The sequence below is a fragment of the Heteronotia binoei genome, chromosome 8 (assembly GCF_032191835.1).
Source record: "Heteronotia binoei isolate CCM8104 ecotype False Entrance Well chromosome 8, APGP_CSIRO_Hbin_v1, whole genome shotgun sequence".
Lineage (NCBI taxonomy): Eukaryota > Metazoa > Chordata > Lepidosauria > Squamata > Gekkonidae > Heteronotia > Heteronotia binoei.
This window is the reverse complement of record NC_083230.1, coordinates 74490984-74513556: the sequence shown is the minus strand read 5'-3', so window position 1 is coordinate 74513556 and position 22573 is coordinate 74490984. Positions and strand designations below refer to the sequence as shown.

The window sequence follows — 22573 nt, the reverse complement described above, 5'->3', positions numbered from 1 at the left end:
TGCCCAAATGACCCACATCACAGAAGAAGATAGATAGCTGCAGTGCATGGGTTATATTATATAGCTAACCTGCATGATTTCTAAAACAACTGGCAGTAGACTCATAAACATACGGCTGCTAGTTGGTCTAGAAAAGAGTTGGGTCTATCAAAGCCAACCCATCTGAATACATGTGACATAGAATGTACTGTGTTTTACAAGGGTCAGCTAACCTTGCAACAGGAGATGTTTTTACTGGCTGCCTGCAAGTGCCCTTAGATTCCACCGCTGAAATAAAAGAATGGTTCTGATTTTCAAGGGAGTTTTCTGTGATACAGCATTGGAGAAGTCAAAGCCACTGTGCTGTACTGATGGCCATTAGTTTAATTGCCTGTAGCTCACCCATTTGCTTTCTCTTGAAAACTGGTAGCAGAGCAGAGCTGAAAAGACCATTGAAAAGACCACTGACACCAGTGACCATTACTGATAAAGAGTCTAACTGGCTTCTGAGGCTCTGGCAGAGTTACTAGATCTTTAATATGTTTGCACCCGGCCTACAGCGGCCCTCTAGGGCACTGGCCCACCAGAGAATTTCCTCATAACTTAAATGGCCAGTCTACCCATGGCTGAAACATTACTTTTTGCAGCCTCTTAACAGAATAAGATCTATTGCGGGAAAGTCCTTGCATATTTTTGTTACATAACAATATGAGGCTAGTGAAGCTAATTTTGAAGAGAACATCCTAAAGTCAGGGAAGATATCTCACATTTATCTTCAACAATTAATAAATTAAAATTCAGCAGCCACTTGAATGCTGATAAAGACAGCACCCTTGTTCTTCAGCTTCTGCATAAAGGATCATGTGATTCTAAATCTTAAGGAAAACAGTTTTTGATTAAAAAACCATACTAAATGTTACTTTTTACATGAGTTTCTCCTGGTAGCATCTAGCCAAACTGCAGCTGCAAGTCCTACTGGCAATTCCGGGGTGTGTGTATATGTAGATTAGCCTGATTTTGGTGTGGGGAGAAAGGAGCTCCTGCCTCACCTTTCCATGATATTTTTGCTGCCAAAATGAGCTAGGGGCTGTGGGGAACATTATAAGAACATAAGAGAAGCCTGTTGGATCAGGCCAATGGCCATCCAAACCAACACTCTGTGTCACACAGTGGCCCCCAAAATTATATATATATACACACACACATATACACACTGTGGCTAATAGCCACTGATGGACCTCTGCTCCATATTTTTATATAACCCCCTCTTGAAGCTGTCTATGCTTGTAGCCACCACCACCTCCTGTGGCAGTGAATTCCACATATTAATAACCCTTTGGGTGAAGAAGTACTTCCGTTTTAACCTGATCGCTCAGCAATTTCATTGAATGCCCATGAGTTCTTGTATTGTGAGAAAGGGAGAAAAGTATTTCTTTCTCTACTTTCTCCATCCCATGCATTATCTTGTAAACCTCTATCATGTCACCCCGCAGTCGACGTTTCTCCAAGCTAAAGAGTCCCAAGTGTTTTAACCTTTCTTCATAGGGAAAGTGTTCCAACCCTTTAATCATTCTAGTTGCCCTTTTCTGCACTTTTTCCAATGCTATAATATCCTTTTTGAGGTGCGGTGACCAGAATTGCACACAATATTCCAAATGAGACCGCACCATCGATTTATACAGGGGCATTATGATACTGGCTGATTTGTTTTCAATTCCCTTCCTGATAATTCCCAGCATGGCATTGGCCTTTTTTATTGCAATCGCACACTGTCTTGACATTTTCAGTGAGTTATCTACCATGACCCCAAGATCTCTCTCTTGGTCAGTCTCTGCCAGTTCACACCCCCATCAACTTGTATTTGTAGCTGGGATTCTTGGCCCCAATGTGCATTACTTTGCACTTGGCCACATTGAACCTCATCTGCCACGTTGACGCCCAGTCACCCAGCCTCAACAGATCCCTTTGGAGTGCCTCACAATCCTCCTTGGTTCTCACTACCCTGAACAATTTAGTGTCATCTGCAAATTTGGCCACTTCACTGCTCACTCCCAACTCCAAATCATTTATGAACAAGTTAAAGAGCATGGGACCCAGTACTGAGCCCTGCGGCACCGCACTGCTTACCGTCCTCCACTGCGAAGACTGCCCATTTATACTCACTCTCTGCTTCCTATTAATTAGCCAGTTTTTGATCAACAAGAGGACCTGTCCTTTTACTCCATGACTCTCAAGCTTTCTAAGGAGCCTTTGATGAGGAACTTTATCAAAAGCTTTCTGGAAGTCAAGGTAAACAACATCTATTGGGTCCCCTTTGTCCACGTGTTTGTTCACCCCCTCAAAGAACTGTAACAGGTTAGTGAGGCAAGACCTTCCCTTACAGAACCCATGCTGAGTCTTCCTCAATAACTTGTGTTCATCAATGTGCCTACTCATTCTGTCCTTGATAATGGTTTCTACCAACTTTCACGGTATTGAAGTCAGACTGACTGGCCAGTAATTTCCCGGATCTCCTCTGGAACCCTTTTTAAAGATGGGGGTGACATTTTCTACCTCCAGTCCTTGGGAACAGAGGCAGATTTCAATGAAAGATTACACATTTTTATCAGAAGATCCACAAGTTCAACTTTGAGTTCTTACAGAACTCTTGGATGTATGCTATCGGACCTGGTGACTTATTAGTTTTTAATTTGTCTATCAGTTGTAAGACCTCCTCTCTTGTCACCGCAATCTGTCTCAGGTTTTTCAACACCCCTTCCAAAATTAGTGGTTCTGGAGTGGGCAAACACTTCTCGTCTTCCACAGTGAAGACGGAGGCAAAAAATACATCCAGCTTCTCAGCCATTTCCCTATCCTCCTTCAGTAATCCTTTTACCCTTTGCTCATCCAAAGGCCCCACTGCCTCCCTGGCTGGTTTCCCCACTGCCTCCCTGGCTGGTTTATGTGCTGTGTCAGGAGGCTGCTCATGTACTTTCAGCCTCCTGACAATGGGGATAATAGAGGATGTAGAGATGGCCACAGGCATAGACAGCTTTTAAAGGGGATTAGAAAGATTCAGGGAGGAAAGGGTAGGTCTATTAGTGGCTATTTGTCATTGGGTGTTTTCGCACTCACGTTTTACTGGCACCACGACCCTCCTGACGCCGGCGAATCTGCATGGATTTCGCACCAGAAGCGCCGGCGCACCCAGAAGCACCGGCTACTTCCGTCGCTAAGCCAGCGCAAACGTTTTCCTGCATCTTTGCGATTTGCGTTTGCGCTGGCTTAGCGACGGAAGTAGCCGGCGCTTCTGGGTGCGCCGGCGCTTCTGGTGTGAAATCCATGCAGATTCGCCGGCGTCAGGAGGGTCGTGGCGCCAGTAAAACGTGAGTGCGAAAACGGCCATTGTGACTTAAGGGAATCTGGTGACTAAAAGCAACTTCCATGTTCCGAGGCAGTAAAGGAGGCAACATCAGGGGAAGGCCTCAGCCTCTATGCCCTGTTGTTGGCCCTCCAGAGGAACAGGCTGGCCACTGTGTAACACAGGATGCTGGACTGGATGGAATCATTGGTCTGATCCAGCAGGATTCTTCTTATGTTCTTATAAAAGTACAGAGCTGTTAGCATTTCTAACTAAAACATGGGTGGTCAAGTGTATTTAACACATCATACCTGGTAATCTTTTGGTAAATTCCACAAGGACCTGTACATGACTGGTGGCCATTTCTGTTAAGATGAGAAAATTTTCTTCAGCACTGAATTCCTCTTGTAACTGAGCATTAAAACAAAATTATTATTATTATTATTATTAGTAGCAGCAGCAGCAGCAGCGGTAGGTACTCTTGTAATAAACCACTGCTTGCTCTGTAGGTGCTTGGAAAAAGTATCAAATTGAGTGACCAAACATTCAACATGATATGATCAAGACCATGAAAGCACAAGAAAACTAATTATTCCAAATGTCAGAAAAGAGAAAAGAACATTGGCAGTGAAGATAGCAATTTTTGCATATTTTAAAGTGGGTGGAGACTGCTAGTTTTCACTTGAATCCAAGAAGAGAGAGCAAGGGACTCAGGCCTTGCAGTCTGTGGAGCACAAGGGCATGAAAGCTCTTGCAACATCAGGTACACCAACCTTTAGGTTATAAGAAACTAGAGGGAGTTTTGAACAGATGGTTTACTGAATTTATACCTTTTGGCATAAATTATCCATTTTTTGCTTAATTACACTTTCTTTTAACCAAAATGCAACACTAGGGTTTCTTAATTGATTAGGGTTGCCAAGTCCAATTTAAGAAATATCTGGGGACTTTGGGGGTGAAGCCAGGAGACTTTGGGGGTGGAGCCAGGAGACATTAGGGGTGGAGCCAAGATCAAGGCTGTGACAAACATAATTGAACTCCAAAGGGAGTTTTGGCCCTCACATTTAAAGGGACGGCACGCTTTTTCAATTCCTCCCTTCCATAGGAAATAATGAAGGATAGGGGCACCTTCTTTTGGGGCTCATAGAATTGGACCCCCTGGTCCAATCTTTTTGAAACTTGGGGGTTATTTTGGGGAGAGGCACTAGATGCTATACTGAAAATTTGGTGCCTCTACCTAAAAAAACAGCCCCCCCCTGAGCCCCAGATACCCGTGGATCAATTCTCTATGATTTTCGATGGGAATAAATCTCCCTAGGGAATAACAGAGTTCCCAGCAGACATTTCCCTCCCTTCCCCCCTCCCTTTCTGAGGACCCTGAACGGGGGGGCTCCAAACCGGGGGATCCCCTGCCCCTACCTTGGGACTGGCAACCCTAGGGAGGGAAGGGAAGGGAGCGGGCGAAGGGGAGTGGGGCCAATCACTTGCCTGGCTGGGCTTGGATTGGCAACATTCAAGGGTGGGCCGTCGGAGACCTTCGGGATGGAGTCTTGGGGAGGGGGCATCAGGATCCAGCTAGCCAGCCGTGCTGCGAGCAAGGAAGAGGCTCTGCCTGGCGGTAGGGTCTCCTCGGGAGGAGAGAGAGGGGGGGCTGCCCGGGGAAGGGGTTGGGAGCATGCTAGGATGGGGGCTGCTGCGCTTCTCTCGAGCTCTGGTGCCTTCGCCTTCCCCCCACCCCCGACGGCTCTTTCCCTCCCATCCCCTGCCCTCTTTGCCATTTGGGCTCGTCCTGATCGAGAGGCGAGCTACTACTACACCAAATTGGCAGGGATTCCTCGGGAAGAGAGAGAGGGACTGCCTCTTTGGCGGTGCGCTGGGCAGGGGCGCTCCTGCTGGGCCGTGTGTGTGTGTGTGCTGCCCTTCTCTGGAGCTCCTGCACGTTGGCCTCCCCCGCCCCCACCGCGAAGGCTCCCTCCCTCCCATCCCCTTCCCTCCTTGCCATTTGGGGCCTTCTTGATCGAGAGGCCAGCGGGCTCCTGAGCGCCCCTCCGGCTGGTCTGGGGGGAAGGAAAGGGGGGGTTGCCCTTTGTGGCCGGCGGGGCCTTGGAGCGCAGCAGGGCGCAGAGGGGGGGGGAGGAGCCAGCCAGCAGGTGCCCGGGCCATGCTGCGCTCGAGGCACAGCCTGTGCCTGGCGGTAGGGTCTCCTCGGGAGGAGCGAGAGGGGCTCCCTCCCGCACCATTTCCTGAGGAAGGGCTTGGGGTAGGGTTGCCGTTTCCCCCCTGCCCCCCGCTTCCATTTTTTGGGGGAGCGGGGGAAGAGGCTGGAAAACCTGGGGTCCCCTGCCAGGGCGGGAGGGTTGGGAAGCCTATAATTGATAGAATGCTACGCTAAAAGTATAAATGTGTGGGTAATTGTGGCTGGCTGTGCAAAAGCAAAGTACAGCAAGCAGATGAGTCTGTTCCATTGTTTGTAATGAACACAAACCACAAAAACAGAAGGGAAAAATGGATTCTGAAATATTTAGGTAACTGTTGTATTAAATAGTAAATACTTACCAGCTTTTTAGAAACCTCAGGAGGGATTCTTTGTTTATTATATGAATCCATGATATACTGAAGAAGGTTCTGCTGTTCAGGGGTTAGTTCTATTTTCTCCTATACTGGCAATAAAAATTAACCATAAGCTTCAGTAAATGGATGATTCCCTAGTCTCTACCTCTTATTTAGGTATAAGTTTGAACACTGTTGATTTGAACAATATATACAAAGACAAAGATATAATCCAGACTGTTGTATATTTTTTCTGGCATACATTCATTTTACAAAGTATACAGTTGCTTTACACAACATTTACCTTAGCTCTAGATCATACTAATCAATATTTGGTAATATAAGAAGTGAAGGGGGGCTTAAAAACATCTATTGCTACAATTAGAAAACCTCGGCCAACAAATTAATACTTAGGATGGACTAGAGCCATTACAGCTCCAGAGTGGTATCACAAGCCTCAACCACTGATGATGTTATTCTTTCATAAGCTGATATTTCAGCTGACAGCTATTCACAAGTCCTCTTAGCCACAGTCAAGTAGATGACGTAAACCATGTACTCATAAACCAGAGCTCATAGAATCAGTTTGATCCCCAATGATATAGACAGAGAGTATCTTTTAATATTGTCTGCCAAACAACATACCTGTTTATCTGCACTAAAGATTAAAAATTAAATTACTCATCTATGAAAATGCTGGAAGTTACTTAATGTGTATTTATTGTCATATAATTTTCACTAGAGTTAGAGTATCAGATTACACAAAGCTGCAGTGTGCAAGATTTTACAATAATTTTTATTACCCTGTAGAATTTGGTTGTAGATGAAACTTGCTTAAAATCAGGTCCTTCATTATCTTCACCGATCATCTGGTCTGGAGGTTGTGGTATAGTTTTTCTTAACCGTTTTGACTTGCACTGTATTTCTGTTAACAAACCTGAAATTTTGTATACAATGAACATACAGAATTTGTACTCAAAACCCTTCAGCATCTGGGTGACAGATGAAGTACAAAGATCTATTCACATGCAATCTGCTTATCCATGTACTTTGTAGTTATAGAACAAATAGTAGAATGCTGTTAATATGTGAAGGACTGATAATATATGAATGTTGGTAATATGTGAAGGTTGATTGGCTGAGCAAAAAGGCTTTTGGGAATGTTTGTGATTTACAATGGAGTCCTAAGAACACTTTCCTGAGAGTAAGCATCATTGAATAGACTTGAGTATGCAGTTGTAGTACAGTTGAATTCAGTGGTGTTAGAAATGTGTAATTACAGTGTAATTGCACTGTATTAGGACAATAAAACTTGATGTGAATATTCAGGATATGATTCTGTGTTTCATGTTCAATGAGGAGGAGGAGGTGCAAATTCATCACAATAACTTTACATCTGTTCTAACACTGGAGACTGAAGGCAGCTCTCTTACAAAAACAGATTGAAAGGATAGAACATATAATTGAACTATCTATTGAACTCAGATAACATTAGCTGAATCATTCATTAATTTAATAGACAATCCTGGGAATGAAGTCTGATGGATCAAGAACTTATCTACATTGTGGGTGGCCAATGGTAGCTCTCCAGATGTTTTTTGCCTACAACTCCAATCAGCCCCAGCCAGCATGGCCAATGGCTGGGGCTGATGAGAGTTGTAGGCAAAAAAACATTTGGAGAGCTACCATTGGCCACCCCTGATCTACATGCAAGTTAAGGGATAACAAAATGCATTTACTATTCAGAAATATAAATGGTATTATATCCAATGGATTTTTAATTATGGAATATTGCATTTCTTTAGTGTGTTTTCAGGAATAATCTGCTTTTACTTCAAAAGACACCCCACTGTTACAGACTAGGGGAGAAGGTTCATCCAAGGACACAGCCATCATAACAACTTAAATTAAAATAGGAGGGGTTTTATTCCTCCCCAGAACAGGATCATGTGAGGTCCCTACTTTTGAACCTGGAGAACAAGAAAATAGTATCTTTCTGAGGTTGGATATCACTGAAGAAGATATCATGAAAATGCCTAATTCAGTGGTGAATGCTTTTAATATCCTGTATATTATAAAATTATGCACCATATAAAAGAAGCTTCCTCTGTCACTGAAAGAAGAGGAAATTTACAGGATTAAAATAACCGTTTCACATAATATCTTGTAGGAGTAAAATAGTATTTTTGATAATCATGCAAACACTAGAAATGGCAATGACTTTCAGCACTGGTATGGTTTTTTAAAAAAACTCAATATGAATAAAGAGTACTGTACAATGTGATGGCCGCTTCATATCTTATAGGACAATCAAGTGCCATACCATGTATTTCTGCAGCAAAAATTGTCATGTGTGGAAGGAGATGCACCTAAGTTCTTAAATTCACATGCTCAGGACCTGTGACCAATTGTACCTCACTTCATAGCTTCAAATTCAAATTATCTGTCCACACATTACTCTGCACATACAGTAGACAAAAGGAAACTTATCTTTCCTGTAACATTTGAGGAATACCTACAGAGCAGGGGTTTTCATAAACAAATTATATGAATCAAGAATACAGGCTCTGGAAAAACATAGAATAATATGTGCCTGAAATTAGAGTTGCTATCCTCCAGGTAGGGCCTGAAATTCTCCCAGAATTACAACTGATCTCCAGACAACAGAGATTAGTTCCCCTGGAGAAAATGGCAACTTTGGTGGGTGAATCCTATGGCATTATGCTCCACTGAGGTCCCTCATCTTCTCAAACGTGCCCTCCCCAGGTTCCACCTGCAAAACTCCAAGAATTTTCCGACTTAGAGTTGGCAACCCTATCTGAAAGAGATGCTGAATCAACAGCACATGAGTAAGGCCATAAATATTTATAAGACTGCCTTTCTTTTTTGCCGTATAGCAAAATTCCAAAGGAATAATTACAATACTGTACAATGTGTAAATGAAGCAAAGTCCAAGGTAGCTTTAATTTCAAAGATACCTCTTTACTTAAAGTCAAATTACAAATAGAATCTTTGAGTTTAACTGCTCTGGCCAACCTTGAATTTTTTTTAGAAGAAAAAAAATACTGCAAAAAATATACACTACCACTCCTTGTTTGAGAGTTGTTAGGCAAACAGCTTGCAAAATGTCCTCATTGCTGCACTTTAGGACATGCTTATGTTTAAGTTATGAGTTATATGAGCTTCATAGTAACAAAGTACAGGTTTCCATTGCAGAGGAAGATTCAAATGGCAGCACCTATTGTTGGCCTTTGTTCCTCATAGGCCAATCTGAGAAAAACGATCAGCTGATTTAAAAGTTTCCAGTATCCTTGGTCAGTATTCTTTACACTGACCTATTTTTTCCTGCTTTATTCTGTTATTAGTTTACTAGGTCTGTTGCTGTCCTGAGCATTTTCTCTGCCTCTTATTAGAAAAGATGAAGTTGGATTTTTCCCAAAAGGAAGTTTATTTTCAGGCAACATCTTCGGCACCATTTGTTTGCACATTTATACTCTGGGTGGAAATAGGGTGTATCTCAAAATCTCTGTGGTCTGTTAAATATACAAAATGAAAAATTAATTATATTATAATTCCTGAACGAGTTCCAAACATTGACAGACGCTTTTGTTTTCTGCAGAGCCGAACAGTTAATATAGCATCTCACAATCAGATTGGAGGATAGAAGTATATTAAAAATTCACAGTAGATTAATTTCCGGTATGAACCTAAATTGGTTTGACACCACAGTTATGCTAAGATGATTGGAGCCATCAACAAAGAATACAAGCTGCTGCTTTAGTCTCAGCCCTGCAGCTTAACAAAAAGAAGTTTATGTTGAGAAGTGGAGTTTTAAATGAAGTCCAACTATAGCTCTCATAGCTACGGTTAAACTGACATCAAGAGTGTGTATACAATAGTTTAGTTCAGGATATAATACAGAAGTAGTTAATATGTTTTGTGCTCAAAGATAAAATTGAAGAAGTATAAAATGTGACAGAAAACCAAGACCAAATTTTTATTACATGGTCCCAATAGGACTGGCAAATCAGCTGGCTCTTAACTAGCAAATGCAAATTATACCAGCTGTCCTTGATTTGTGTGTAGCAGATATAAGGGTCTTTCTCAAATGCATGTAAGAAGCAGGGGAGAAAACACAATGCAGCACTGTAAATGTACGTTTATGTATCATTTTAAGCTCATTAACAATATACTGGAATAATTTTTTTTTTAAAAGTCTTATAAGCCTTGCACAGACTTTCTCACAACTGCAGCCTACCGAGACAAAGATCATCTTTTAGGTAATGTGGTCTTTAACTGTTTATGGTCATTGAAGAAAACTTTAAAGATGCTCTTCAAAAAATTTTTGACATGAACCATCTGCTTTTCGACATTCCTTAGAACTAGCATGTTGCTACTATCTTCATTTTGTTTTGTATAAATAAAGTTTTATTTATTTATTATATTTCTCAACTCTGTAGGAACATTTTACAGAAAAGTGAACAGAGGTACTCAGCCCACTAAAAAAAAAATCAAGATTTTGGCTTTTCAATTTTCTGATGCACTATAGCTCTTGTATCGTTGGGGTCTAGGGTTTCTGCCACCCCTGGACTGGGAAACATCTGGAAATTTTGGGGATGGAACATGGGGAGTGACCTCAATAGGGTATAATACCATAAAGTCCACCCTCCAAAGGAGCCATTTTCTCCACAGGAACTGATCTTGGTCAACTGGAATTCAGTTGTAACAGTGGGAGTTGGAAGATCTCTGGATGCCATCTGGAGGTTCACAACCCTAATGGAACTAAGCTGCCATTTTTCACTGATTCCGCCTTGCAGCACCCCCTCCCATTTAATTCCTCAGAGTCTCATATCCCCCCAGCCACAGTATTTTGTGGAGATTAGTGGGCTGCAGTGTGAGGGAGAACACAGTAAAGTTTCACTCTGCTGATTGAAAATTTGGTCTCAGTCCAGCTCTTAGATATGCCTAAGGTAACATTTATGGAGAACTGTACTCATTTGCAGAACTGTACTCATTTGCAGCCTACATTACATAAGTGTGGTATAATGGTCTTTCCCCAGCCTCTACAAATGTACAAAGAATTCACTGCATTATATAGATTACACAGGTTTCTCAACTCAGCTGGAACCTGTTAAGCAATACAAATATGGAACTTCACATTTGTATAGTATGTTCAAAGCCTTTCATATATGTTGTTATAGTAATCCTGTATACATACACTCAGCCAGCATTCCCACTTGCTTGCACTTTTGTAGACGACACTCCTGACACTTTCTTCTCATGTACATGTCCATCTCACAGTTCCCTCCATTTTTACACTTGTATACAGCATTTTTGGTGATGCTTCTTCTGAAGAATCCTGATGAATTAACAGAAATACATGTAGGACAGGAGGTTATCTTGATAATAATTTTTGTTTTCAGAAATAAACCTCACAATGCATTCATATGAGGGACCACCTCTCCTCATATGATCGCATGGGACAACTGTGATCCTTTCGGTGGTCTCTGCTTACTGTACTATTTACTAGGAACATTTGTTCAACTTCATCTATGCTTGTCCAACCTTCCAAAAAGTTTGCTTGAGGAGGTCAGAAGGCCACCATGACTTCCAGGGTTGAGAAGAAAATGCAAGACAGTTTTGCACAGCCCACTTTTTATTGATTTATATGGACATTTTATTAATTGTAAAGGATTTGTCTGTGATGAAGCCAAGTATGTCAATTCTACAGACATTTTAGAAGGTCATTTTTAATGTACTTAAATTTTCCATTAGTTGTAAACTGCCTGTGGGGTATAAATATAAATAATAAATTCATAAAATATACTGATACAAGCATTGCACAGATGCATGTTTCTTTCTGATAGAAAGATTGTTGCCATAATGCACAATTATATCTGTCTTTTAGGATAAGACTTGGTCCAAACTTCCTGTTTATTTTTTTTAACAATCCCCACCTTTTCCTTGTTGCACAGGGTGGATTAGGATTCTAAATTAAAATAATCTGTAATGCAATAAAACACCATTAACCCCCTTGACAATTAAAATTGAAAATAAAGAGACTCAGTGCGCACAGATGTGTCAACCAAGTCTGCAGTGCCAAGCACACTTTCTAGGGGGTAGGTCTCCAAACATACTTGCTTCAGTTTACATTGTATGTCTGTTAGTGGAGTGGGCTGTAAGGGCGATCATTCCTAAATGTAATGTGATATAGCTCCCCAGACAATGGAGCCCAAATGCAATTACCACATTCTGGTTCCTCTTGGTTTCAGCACTCTGTGTTTGAAATGTGGGACTGCAAAGGCAACAGTCAAACAGAAGCTGTGTTGAATGTTCTTTTAGTTCCAGGAGAGGCTATTTTGTATTATGCTGGCCTTATGCAGAAAGCACTGTCTTGCCCTTACTCTTTAATAGATAGAGCCATAATAAAGATAGAACCATAAGGATGCAGCCATAAGGAGCTAAGATCTGGATCTTGAGCCATAAGTCTGGAACTCTGCGTGGTGACTCAATAAACAAATGTAACTCTACACATCCTGCCTTGGGCTCTGTGCATTTGTTTGTTTTAAAATTGTAGCCCTTGGTAAGGAAAGCACAGCCAGAGAAACAGAGGAAGGAATGGGAGCAAAGAATCCCCCTCAGCAGTAACAGTGGGAGGAGCTAACAACAACAACCACCCAATTTTAACAATCCAATTCTGACTGCTGACTACATTCGTGGGTAGGGGGGAAGAGGGCAAAGTTGTAAGCAGTAGAGAAGGGTGCCAGCCAGATGGAAGTAATTGCTGTCCTCAACCAAAGGGCTGGCAGAATCAATTATCCTTTGTACATTTACATGGAAGCAAGTGCTGTGGGGAGGGGGGAATGGATCTTACTTCTTACTTGTAACAGGGAATGGAGGGTGGGGGAAAACAAGTGTGCAAATAAGTTACTACTGAGGACAACACAAACAGCCCCTCACCTACCAACAATACTAAAACTGCCAAAGCGACAATACAAGTGGTGAGGGAAATATTTGGAAAATTAATTTTTGATTACACGCTCCTTAAATATATACTTTCCCTATTATCTAATGAGTATGAAATATATTTTTCATTGTGTTGCTCAGATTTCCTTCAAATCTTCTAATGTCCACAGTTTCCAGACTCAGTCAGCATTATTCCAGTCATATTTACTTATCAGTAAATTTCCACACATTGAATTTGACTCAGTTTCAAGTAAGTATCTGTAGATCTACAGACTATAATGCTATGGTCAGCCAGTAACTATGTCCTGTACCTACGAGAGGTGGCTAGGAATAGGACAAAGGATATGTAACTGAATCGATCTAGATAGATGCCCTCAGGCAGCCATATTCTAATTAGCCTCTCTTCCCTCTGCTATGAGTAGGGATGTCAGCATTGCACCCACAAATTCACTCTCAAATTGGGGGTGGAGCCTGTGAGCATCACAGACACTGTGATGATAATTACAAGTGATCTCAGAAATGGCATCAGTATTCAGGGCATCATTCTCCCCCATCCTTCTCCTGTGGTTCAATTCACTGAGCATAAGCAATTGAGGATGGGGATGGGAGTTTGCCCACTGCAGAAAGGCACATGTAAGCCTAGTTCTGGGTTCTGCCAGCTACAGTTGTGTAAGCACCCTTCATAACAAACAGTTTACGTCTGTAGAACAAAGGTGGAGTCCAGTAGCACCTGTAAGAGCAACAAAGTTTTATTCAGTCTTAAAGGTGCTACTAGACTCCAACTTAGTTCTATTGCTTCAGACTGACATGGCTGCCCACCTGGATCTAGTTAACATTTGTGTTCTACATTTATACTTAACTGAAGGATCTGCTTTACCTAAATACCTCAACAGATATCATGCATTACTTTGTGGCTCCTGGGCCACAGCAAACACCTCCCCTGGCCAATTGTTGGAGAAGGGGATTTGTTCAGAACCCTTGGCAAAGGAGCAAGGCACAAGGGAGATAACTATCATCAGTTGTTTGTCCCCATATTGCATTAATTTTGTACACTGAAATCCCTAAATCACATCCAGTTTATAATGCCTCGCTCAGGCATGCCCCTGATTTAAAATAGACTGTGGTCATTTTTTGTTACAGAATAATAAAACTGCATCCTTTATCAACAAAACTGGTCCTTTGTTATGTCCATTTGAAGTTGTGTCTAAAATGGCTTATGCACACCATCCATTGAAATATATTTGACTGACACAGAGCTCTTTTGAAATGCAAATCATTTGGTGCTTTCACTCACAGCCACATATTTTTGTTCCATAATTCACTAAGAGTTTAGCACATTTCTATAGACTGTATCAAGAAATGGGAAGGACAGATTTAAAGCTGAATATTTCAGGGCCAGTTTTTTTTTTTAAAAATCACCAGTTTTAAAAATCATAATCCCATTGGTATCTTAAGCAAATAAAAATGTACAAAAACTACATTCTTTCAAAAATCCATCAATAATCTCAAAACCAGCATAAACTATTGTTAATGCTAAAGTAGGTGGGATGCCATTTGGTTGATGAAATGGTTGATGAAGTGTTGCAAAGCAGCGTTACTTAGAAGGGCAAATGGAGGAGATAGGGGAGTCTTTAGCCAGTCTTCCAGGGGTGGCCAACGGTAGCTCTCCAGATAGTTTTTTGTCTACAACTCCCATCAGCCCCAGCCAGCATGGCTGGGGCTAATGGGAGTTGTAGGCAGAAAACATCTGGAGAGCTACCATTGGCCATCCCTGTTTTAGGCAATTTGAAATTAACATGGGTTAGGCCCATGTTTCCTACTTTGTGGTTTCATTATTGTTTATATACTGTTCTATTGTTTAGTTGTTCCATCTGAATATATCCATATTGTTTAAAGATTCTCTTTTGTAAACTGCTTTTGGTTCTCTTAAGAGGAATAAGATGGGGTATAAGATATTTTAATAAACACATGAACAATTAAATTAATACATCTTTAGGTTTTGTATCAATATGAGAAATGAAACACAAGTGATATGGAGATTATGTTTAATTTAATTAATGTAATTTAATTTTAGATTTATATCCCACCCTTTCCTGCAAGCGGGCTTGGGGTGGTTTACAACAGAATAATAGATATCCATTACAGATTAAAAAATAAAATATCATAAAAACATAACAGTATAAAAACAAAAGCAATACAGCATCACAAACACAGACAGTGAGCCAACAAAAGCGTATAGGCTGATATGTATCGACACAGCATCGTCACCATGATGGTAAGGTGATGGAGAGGCCAGTTAATACCAAATGGACGCCCGGCAGATCAATTAAAGCCTGGCAGAAGAGCTCCATCTTGCAGGCCCTGCAAAACCACAATAAGCCCCGCAGGGCCCAGATCTCTAGTGGGAATTCATTCTACCAGGTAGGGGCCCAGACTGAAAAGGCCCTAGCCTAGCCCTCATTGAAGCCAGTCAGGCATCCTTAGGACCAGGGACCACAAGAAGATGTGCAGTGGATCTCAAAACTTCATATGGGGAGAGGCGGTCCCAAAGATATGCCTGGCCATATAGGGCTTTAAAGGTAAGGACCAACACCTTGAAACCGATCCAGTACTCAAGAGGTAGCCAGTGCAGCTCGTGCAGCACTGAGTGCATCCGTGCCCACACAGACCTCGACATCAACAACCGTGCTGCTGCGTTCTGCACCTGCTGGAGTTTCTGGAGCAGGATCAAGGGTAGCCTGATGTAGAAAGAATTACAAGTCTAATCTGGAAGTGACAGTTGCATGAATCACTGTGGCCAGATCATGGGAAGTAAGATAAGCAACCAGCTGCCAAGCTTGGCTCACATGGCAAAAGGCGGCTTTTGCAATGGTGGCAACCTGAGCCCCCACAGATAGAGAGGCATCAATGAGTACCCCCAAGCTCTTCACCTCTGTTGACGGCACCAGTTGGGTACTGCTTGAAGGATGGAAGCCTGATCCCAACACCCACCTACCCATAACCCAGACACAGGACTTTCATCTTTGATGGATTCAGTTTCAGCCAGCTCTGATGCAACCAACCAGCCATGGCCTGCAATGCCTCACCCAGTTCTTCAGGGGCAGAGCCTGGGCAGCTGTCCATAAGCAGATAGAGCTGGGTATCATCAGCATATTGGTGACAATCCAATCCATACTTTCAGACCATCTTGGTGAGGCGGCACATATAGATGTTAAATAGCATGTTGCTGAATCCTCAACTGAACAGAATTTAAATTAAAAACATTCTTCTGGGAAACAGAATAATCAGTGTTAAGGAATGAATTACTCTTACTCTGAGATATCAAGATGGAATATGAAATATTACATATGAGTAGTCTCAAGCTCTACTTTAATCCATTTGAAGTTATGTCTTACCTTTGCAACCTTCACAAGTAAGGGCATTATAATGGTACCCAGAGGCTTTGTCCCCACAAACAACACACAGCTCTTCGCCTTTTATTCTTCCTGAGGAAGGGCCTATCCGTGGCTTCTTGGCAACAGGCATGCCCCCTACTTCTGGCTCCTTTATGAAAAAGTTATCAGAAGGAATTTTTCTGAGTTCATACATTACAGGTGAGTACCATTCTTCAGGCTGTTGGGAACAGAAGCTGAGGCTGGAGTAAAAAGGGGGTGAAGAGACTGGAGGCTGTGCTGGAGAGAAATGTACAGTGTTGTACGGTGAATAAGGGGATGCATCAGAATATTGCTCAGGAGAAGTCATTGGTTCTGGAAACACACCTGGATAATAACAAAGAAACATCATCTATTATTATAAGTATATTTACCTCACTGGTACAGCTTTTTTCTCCAAATCATTAGTTTAAGAGGCTGCTTATTAACATTTTTATGCTCTCCCCTCCTTCAGCCTTTGTTGATGTGAGCTATCCTGGGTTGAATTTGCTGAGGTCATACAGTGGTTCCATGAATAGTTCAACATGTGTGCAGTTTACATGTTAGCTCAAATTCAGAAGACTTAAAGGTTGGTCAATCAAATATGAGGTGACCTGCTGCCTGGATAGGCTGTGACACTGATTTGCAACCACTTCAACACCTGTTCTGGAAAAGCCAGTGTTGGTGTCAAGAAGGCAGAAAAATGATATGCATCAAACGTAAAAGTCATAGCCTAAAAGACTGCTTACTATCTAGCTATACATTTTTATCCCACTTTTGTCCAAGGAGTTCAAAGTAATGTATAAGGCTCTCCTCCACTCCATTTTATCCCTTAAACAACCTTGTGCAGTAGGTTAGGAGAAGAAAGAGTGACTGGCCTGAAGTCACCAGATGACTTCCATAACAAAGTAAGGATATGAACCCAAGTCCCAGTTCGGTATTCTAACATCACACTGGCTCTTAAGTATTCTGTAACTGTTACATGATCAGATGAATTTATTCCAGAAATAAGAGGTCAGAGGTCTCCAGTGAATTGTTTTTGCCATGTTACATCTTACTACTAAATATCTGTGTTCCAATGATTTTCCAAATATTTTTCTGCATGTACTTATATTTATGTACTTATATGTACTTATAAGTACATAAGGATATGTACTTATAAGTACATAAGGATTTATGTACTTATATAGGAAACATATATGATATAGCTCCAGCAAACCGCTCAAGGTGGCTTACAACATTAAAAAAATAAACAACAAAACCAAATAAAACTAACCCAAACAGCAGTCAATAAAACCAATAGCCTTCTGGTAGCAGGAAGAGCACAAAAATTACATAAAAGCAGGCTAAACCAGCATGAAGCAAGTTGGTTTTTCCCCTCCCCCCAGTATTGGTACTAACCGAGGCTGAGAATTCTCAGTAAGTTGGAAAGTAAGATCTGAGCTGTTTAAACTTTAAACAAATATGTCTTTATTCTACTTGTATGCATGTTTCAATGAATATTAATATTTCCTTGTCTATTTTCACTGATGGTCAATAATCAAACTGAGTAGGATGGGTTTATCGGCTTAGGGAAGAAACAAAGAAGTTTCTCCAGTAGAACACGGCACTTGATCCCAAAAGATTCTACAAACCCTAATAAACAAAGAAGTATTGACAGGATCTTTTTTTCAGTCTGTCCTTGATATTATACTAAATTTAGATGTTTATAGTTTTAAGTGGCATTTTCTTTTATGATATAACTGTATTGCCTCCTACTTCCTATTATCTGGATTCTTATGAAAATATGCTTAGTAAAGGTTACAGAAACTGAAACTGAAGTTGGAATGCAAGCCATAAAAATATTAAAATATCCAACTAAAAACCTCAAAAGTCTGAGAAAGCAAAAATGTTTTGGCCTACACCTGAATGCCCTGACTTGGATAGCCCAGGCTTAGGGTTGCCAAGTCCAATTCAAGAAATAGCCTGGGTAGGTTTGCCAATCCCCAGGTGAGGGCAGGGGATCCCCTGGTTTGGAGGCCCTTCCCCCACTTAAGGGTCATCAGAAAGCGGGGAGGGGGGGAATGCCTGATGGGTACTCCATTATTCCCTGTAGAGATCGATTCCCAGAAAATCAATTAATTAGGCACCAAGTGAATCTATATATGGTGGTTACCTAGCACTACTATTTGCTGGAGTAGGAAGACATCAGCTTTTTCTTTAATCTGATCCTGCATGAATTCATTACATTCTTAAGCAAGGGAGCATACTCAGAATCATAACTAAGCTTAATTAAGTCTTAATGGTTTGTACTCTTGCTTTGAAAACTCAAAACACGCCAGAGGATCACAGGAATTCTAGTTGTTGAAAAAGCAGACCACCCAAGACTGAGGTCAGCTTACTCTTCAAATAGCGTATGACTTCTCACTCACAATTACCAAGCAGGAAGAATTAAATTGATTGCTTAAGGCAAGGAACATAATAAATGAAGTGAAAACCGCATAAGCTTGTTAATTGTGGCACAGCATAAGGAAATCAGCTTGGTTATTAGCTCCAGTTTCTAGATACAAATTCAAATAAACTTAATTAGTATTTAAGGCTGCAAACTACAGGCAAGTTGGAAAAAATCTTACCTTAAGAAGGTTTAAGCCTGACAATTTATGTGACAACTTCAGAAAAAACTACTTTTATAATATAGATCTCTCCAGCTTTCTTAGTTTCCCAATACTTTACTCAGAAGTGAAAATTAAAACTTCCTTTAAGACTCACCAAGGAAAGACTAGGCTAGAGGTTATATAGTTTACTGATTAACTTTAGTATGAGGCGTCAGTTTGAAAAATATCTGAGAAACAGTTATGCCAAATTTCCTGCTTCAGTTTGTTAAAATCTTGGCAACTCTCTGAGAGGTCACACGCATGAAGTCATGTACAATTCTACACTCCTGAAATTGTACATCTTTACTTGACATACTATTTTATACATGTAACTGATATTAAATCTATATAGTACATGCCATGTTGTAATAAACCAATGATGCACTAGGGAAAACCTGGGAAGTTTGGCAGTCCTGGATTCTTCAGAAGAAATGCTCAGTCCCCAATAATTTATTTGTTAGAAACTTGAGTAACTGAAGATTTAAATTGTTTCTTCTTACTATTTTAGCTATGAGAAAATACATAAATTTGTATAATCCAATTAATCCACTAGCATTTACAACACCAATAGTTACTTGTATGTGGCTAGAAATATATATATATATACTTGTATGTGGCTAGAAATATATATATATATATATATATTTTAAAAAGTGTGTTCTTAGTTGTCAGATACTCATGGATAATCCCATAATATCACTCCTAACTGAAACAAACTTTTGTATTACTTAAACTGCATTTGCTTAGAATAATCTCTCCCTCTCTTTGTCTTTCCCTCATCTCTCTTTGTGTAAGATGTCATATGTAGATTGACTGATTTATACCAGGGGTGGCCAAACCATGGCTCTTTCACATTCATATTGTGTGGCTCTCAAAGCCCCAATGGCTGGCTTGGAGAAGGCACTTGTCTCTTTCAGTCACTTCTCCAAGCCAAGCCAGTTAGTGGTTTGGAGAATGCACTTAAAGTTGTTTTCTTTCAACCTCTCCTTCCGCCCTCCCCAACTATTTCCCTTCCTTCCTTCCTCCTCTCAAATATCTGATGTTCATGTCTTGTGACTCTCAGACATCTGACATTTATTCTATGTGGTTCTTACATTAAGCAAATCTGGCCACTCCTGATTTATACCCCTGCTCTTCAATAGGGACCCAAAGTGGCTTACTACAGCATCCTCTCCTTTTCCACTTCATCCCCTCAAAAACCATCCTATGCAATTGGTCAGACTGAGGAAGCATTTCACCCACAAGCTTCTATGGCAGAGTGGAGATTGGAACTTGCGTCTACGGTCCTATTGTAATAGCCAAACCCACACACTGAGTATACATGCAAAAAATCTCCATCTCATATCCCTGTTGGCCAATTCAAACTGCTCAAATTATTTCAGTGGAACAGTGAACAGGTTATGAGAAATGCTGTTGTGGGTACAGGTCTTTCTTTGGCAAATGCTAATTCAATGGGATGCTTTGTGCACTGACTGTCACTAATCATTTAAAAGGCTTTGATTGATAGTCTGATACTGGCTTCTCCCTGGAACACAGGTCTCCACCAAGTACATTGTGAGCTACCAGTTGCTCTCCAGCTGTCACAGAGTAGCTCATGCAGCCCCCAGAAGGATCCAGGAAAAGATCACAGGAAATAACTCTTCTGGGTTTCTTAAATTTTTGTTTCATGGGATTTATCTTTGTACTGCTTAGCTGATAGCTTCATTTCTTGTGCTTTTACTAATCCATGCTCAGTTTCTAAGACAACAAAATTTGGTAACAAGTTTGGTGGCAGTGGGGAATAGCTTGGGACATTTTTCATTACTCACCAGAAGCTTTTTTAAAAGAAAAGTTGGTGGTGGTGAGTTGGTGACACCTGCTCTGGAATGTCTATATTCCTCAAGAAGTGTAAGGTCAGGTGCAATCCTGCTCCTGCTACTATAATCCATTATCCTACAGTTAAAAAGAAGCTGGTTCCATGTAACAATGGAGGGGTAGGGGAAGATGACCCAAACTGGAGACTTGATGGTCACACAGTTAGTAGACCTAAAGCCAAAATTAAAGGTTGCAACTAGGTAGATTTGGTGAAAATAATTACTAACCAGCATCTCTGCACATTAGTCTCAGAAGAGGACAAGAAAACCCATTACTTACAATTAGTTACTGGCTCCCCTGTTTCTCTTCCATCATCACTCAACCCATATGAACTGACAATAACTTTCTCAGCTTTCCCTGGATTCAGCATTACCAGTCAATTCTATCTATGTTTACAGAGAAGTAAATCTCTCTCTGTTATATATGTGGACTCAAGTGAGAACTAAGTTGGGTGCTCTCGCAGGGCTCATGGGAGCCAGACAACCAGAGCTTGAAGAACTTTGGAACAATAGGTAGCAGGATCCAAATCCCTGCTGCCCTGATCCAGTCACGAGCCCCCTGCTGGTTTGATTGGACCAATAGAATGCTAGCACGGGAACCCTGACATGTATATAAGGTCGGCCCGTTGGCCCTTTTCCCCAGTCTTAGGCTTTACTATGCTGAAAACAATAAAGAGCTTATGATTCACCTCTACCTCGCCTCTTCTATGCATGGAACCCACTATATTATACTCTCCATTCAGTGTGACTTACCCTGACATGTATATAAGGTTGGCCCATTGGCCCTTTTCCCCAGTCTTATACTTAGGCCTTACTATGCTGAAATCAATAAAGAGCTTATGATTCACTTCCACCTCGCCTCTTCTATGTATGGAACCCACTATATTATAGTGGCAACGAAGGTGGGATCCTGGTGAGCGGCCTAGACCAGCACTGCAACGCGCATTGCTACCTCAGTTCCAGCACCGTGCTCTGCACTGCCGTGGAAGAGATGGCTGCTACGCCAGGACCAATTCTGGCCTTTGACTTGGCCAAGCCTGAGAGATGGGAAACATGGTTAGAGCAGCTGGAGAACCACATCGAATACAACGAGGTCATGGGGCGCAGGAAGAAGGCGCTGCTCCTCAGCTCCTGTGGAATGGATGTCCTGGAGCTGGCGCAAGGCCTCATGGCACCCGTGACCCTCAAGGCAGCCACTTTCGATTAGATCACCCTGGCCCTCACAACTCACTTCGCTCCGCAGCTGACAGTCCTGGCACGCCACCTCGAGTTCTCGGAGCGCAGCCAGCAACCCAACGAGTCTGTGGCCGAATTCAGCGCCGCTCTCCGCTGGTTGTCCATCTGGTGCGAGTCCCCGGATCTGGATGAAGCGCTGAGGGACCGATTCATCTTTGGTCTGCGGGACGAGAAGCTGCGGAGGAAACTGGTCGGTAAGGACACCGCCGATCTGGCCAAGGTCATCAAGGAAACCACTGCCTATGAGAAGACGAGGAAGGAGCAAGCTTCGACTTCAGCACATCGAGGTGCTGCTTCATTGTCTGAATTTGATGACTCAGGGGAAGACAACGCCCTCAAGCTCTGGCAAGTGGCTTCAAAGCAACTGCCAAAATGGCCTACTGGAAGTGCGCCAACCCGTGAGTGTGCCAGTTGCAGGGAGGACCACGAGTGTCATTCCTGCCAATTTTGAGACGCCGTCTGCCACCAGTGTGGAAAGATGGACCACCTTGCAAGGGTCTGTTGCTCCAGGAAAGACGATCCACCCCGAGAAGCACCGGCTGGCGAAATGCAGGCAGACACCAGGAAACCGCCATGGCAGAAGATCTCCACTCCATCGAATCCTCA

General features: G+C 41.8%; 1 protein-coding gene across 2 annotated transcripts in view; it reads right to left on the bottom strand.

The window, feature by feature from the left end:
- Positions 1–22573, bottom strand: part of NR1H4 (nuclear receptor subfamily 1 group H member 4) — a 74835-nt gene that overhangs the window by 31545 nt on the left and 20717 nt on the right. Inside the window, exons 1-6 of one of the 2 annotated variants that reach the window (XM_060245243.1) lie at positions 18858–18985; positions 16231–16593; positions 11088–11228; positions 6673–6806; positions 5876–5974; positions 3631–3730 (exon numbers count right to left, since the gene is read on the bottom strand). In XM_060245243.1, coding sequence (XP_060101226.1) covers positions 3631–3730; positions 5876–5974; positions 6673–6806; positions 11088–11228; positions 16231–16576 — 820 coding nt within the window. In that variant the 5' untranslated portion in view covers positions 16577–16593; positions 18858–18985. Of the gene's footprint in view, positions 1–3630; positions 3731–5875; positions 5975–6672; positions 6807–11087; positions 11229–16230; positions 16594–18857; positions 18986–22573 lie in introns of those variants that run through there. The other variant, XM_060245242.1, reaches the window with a different exon arrangement.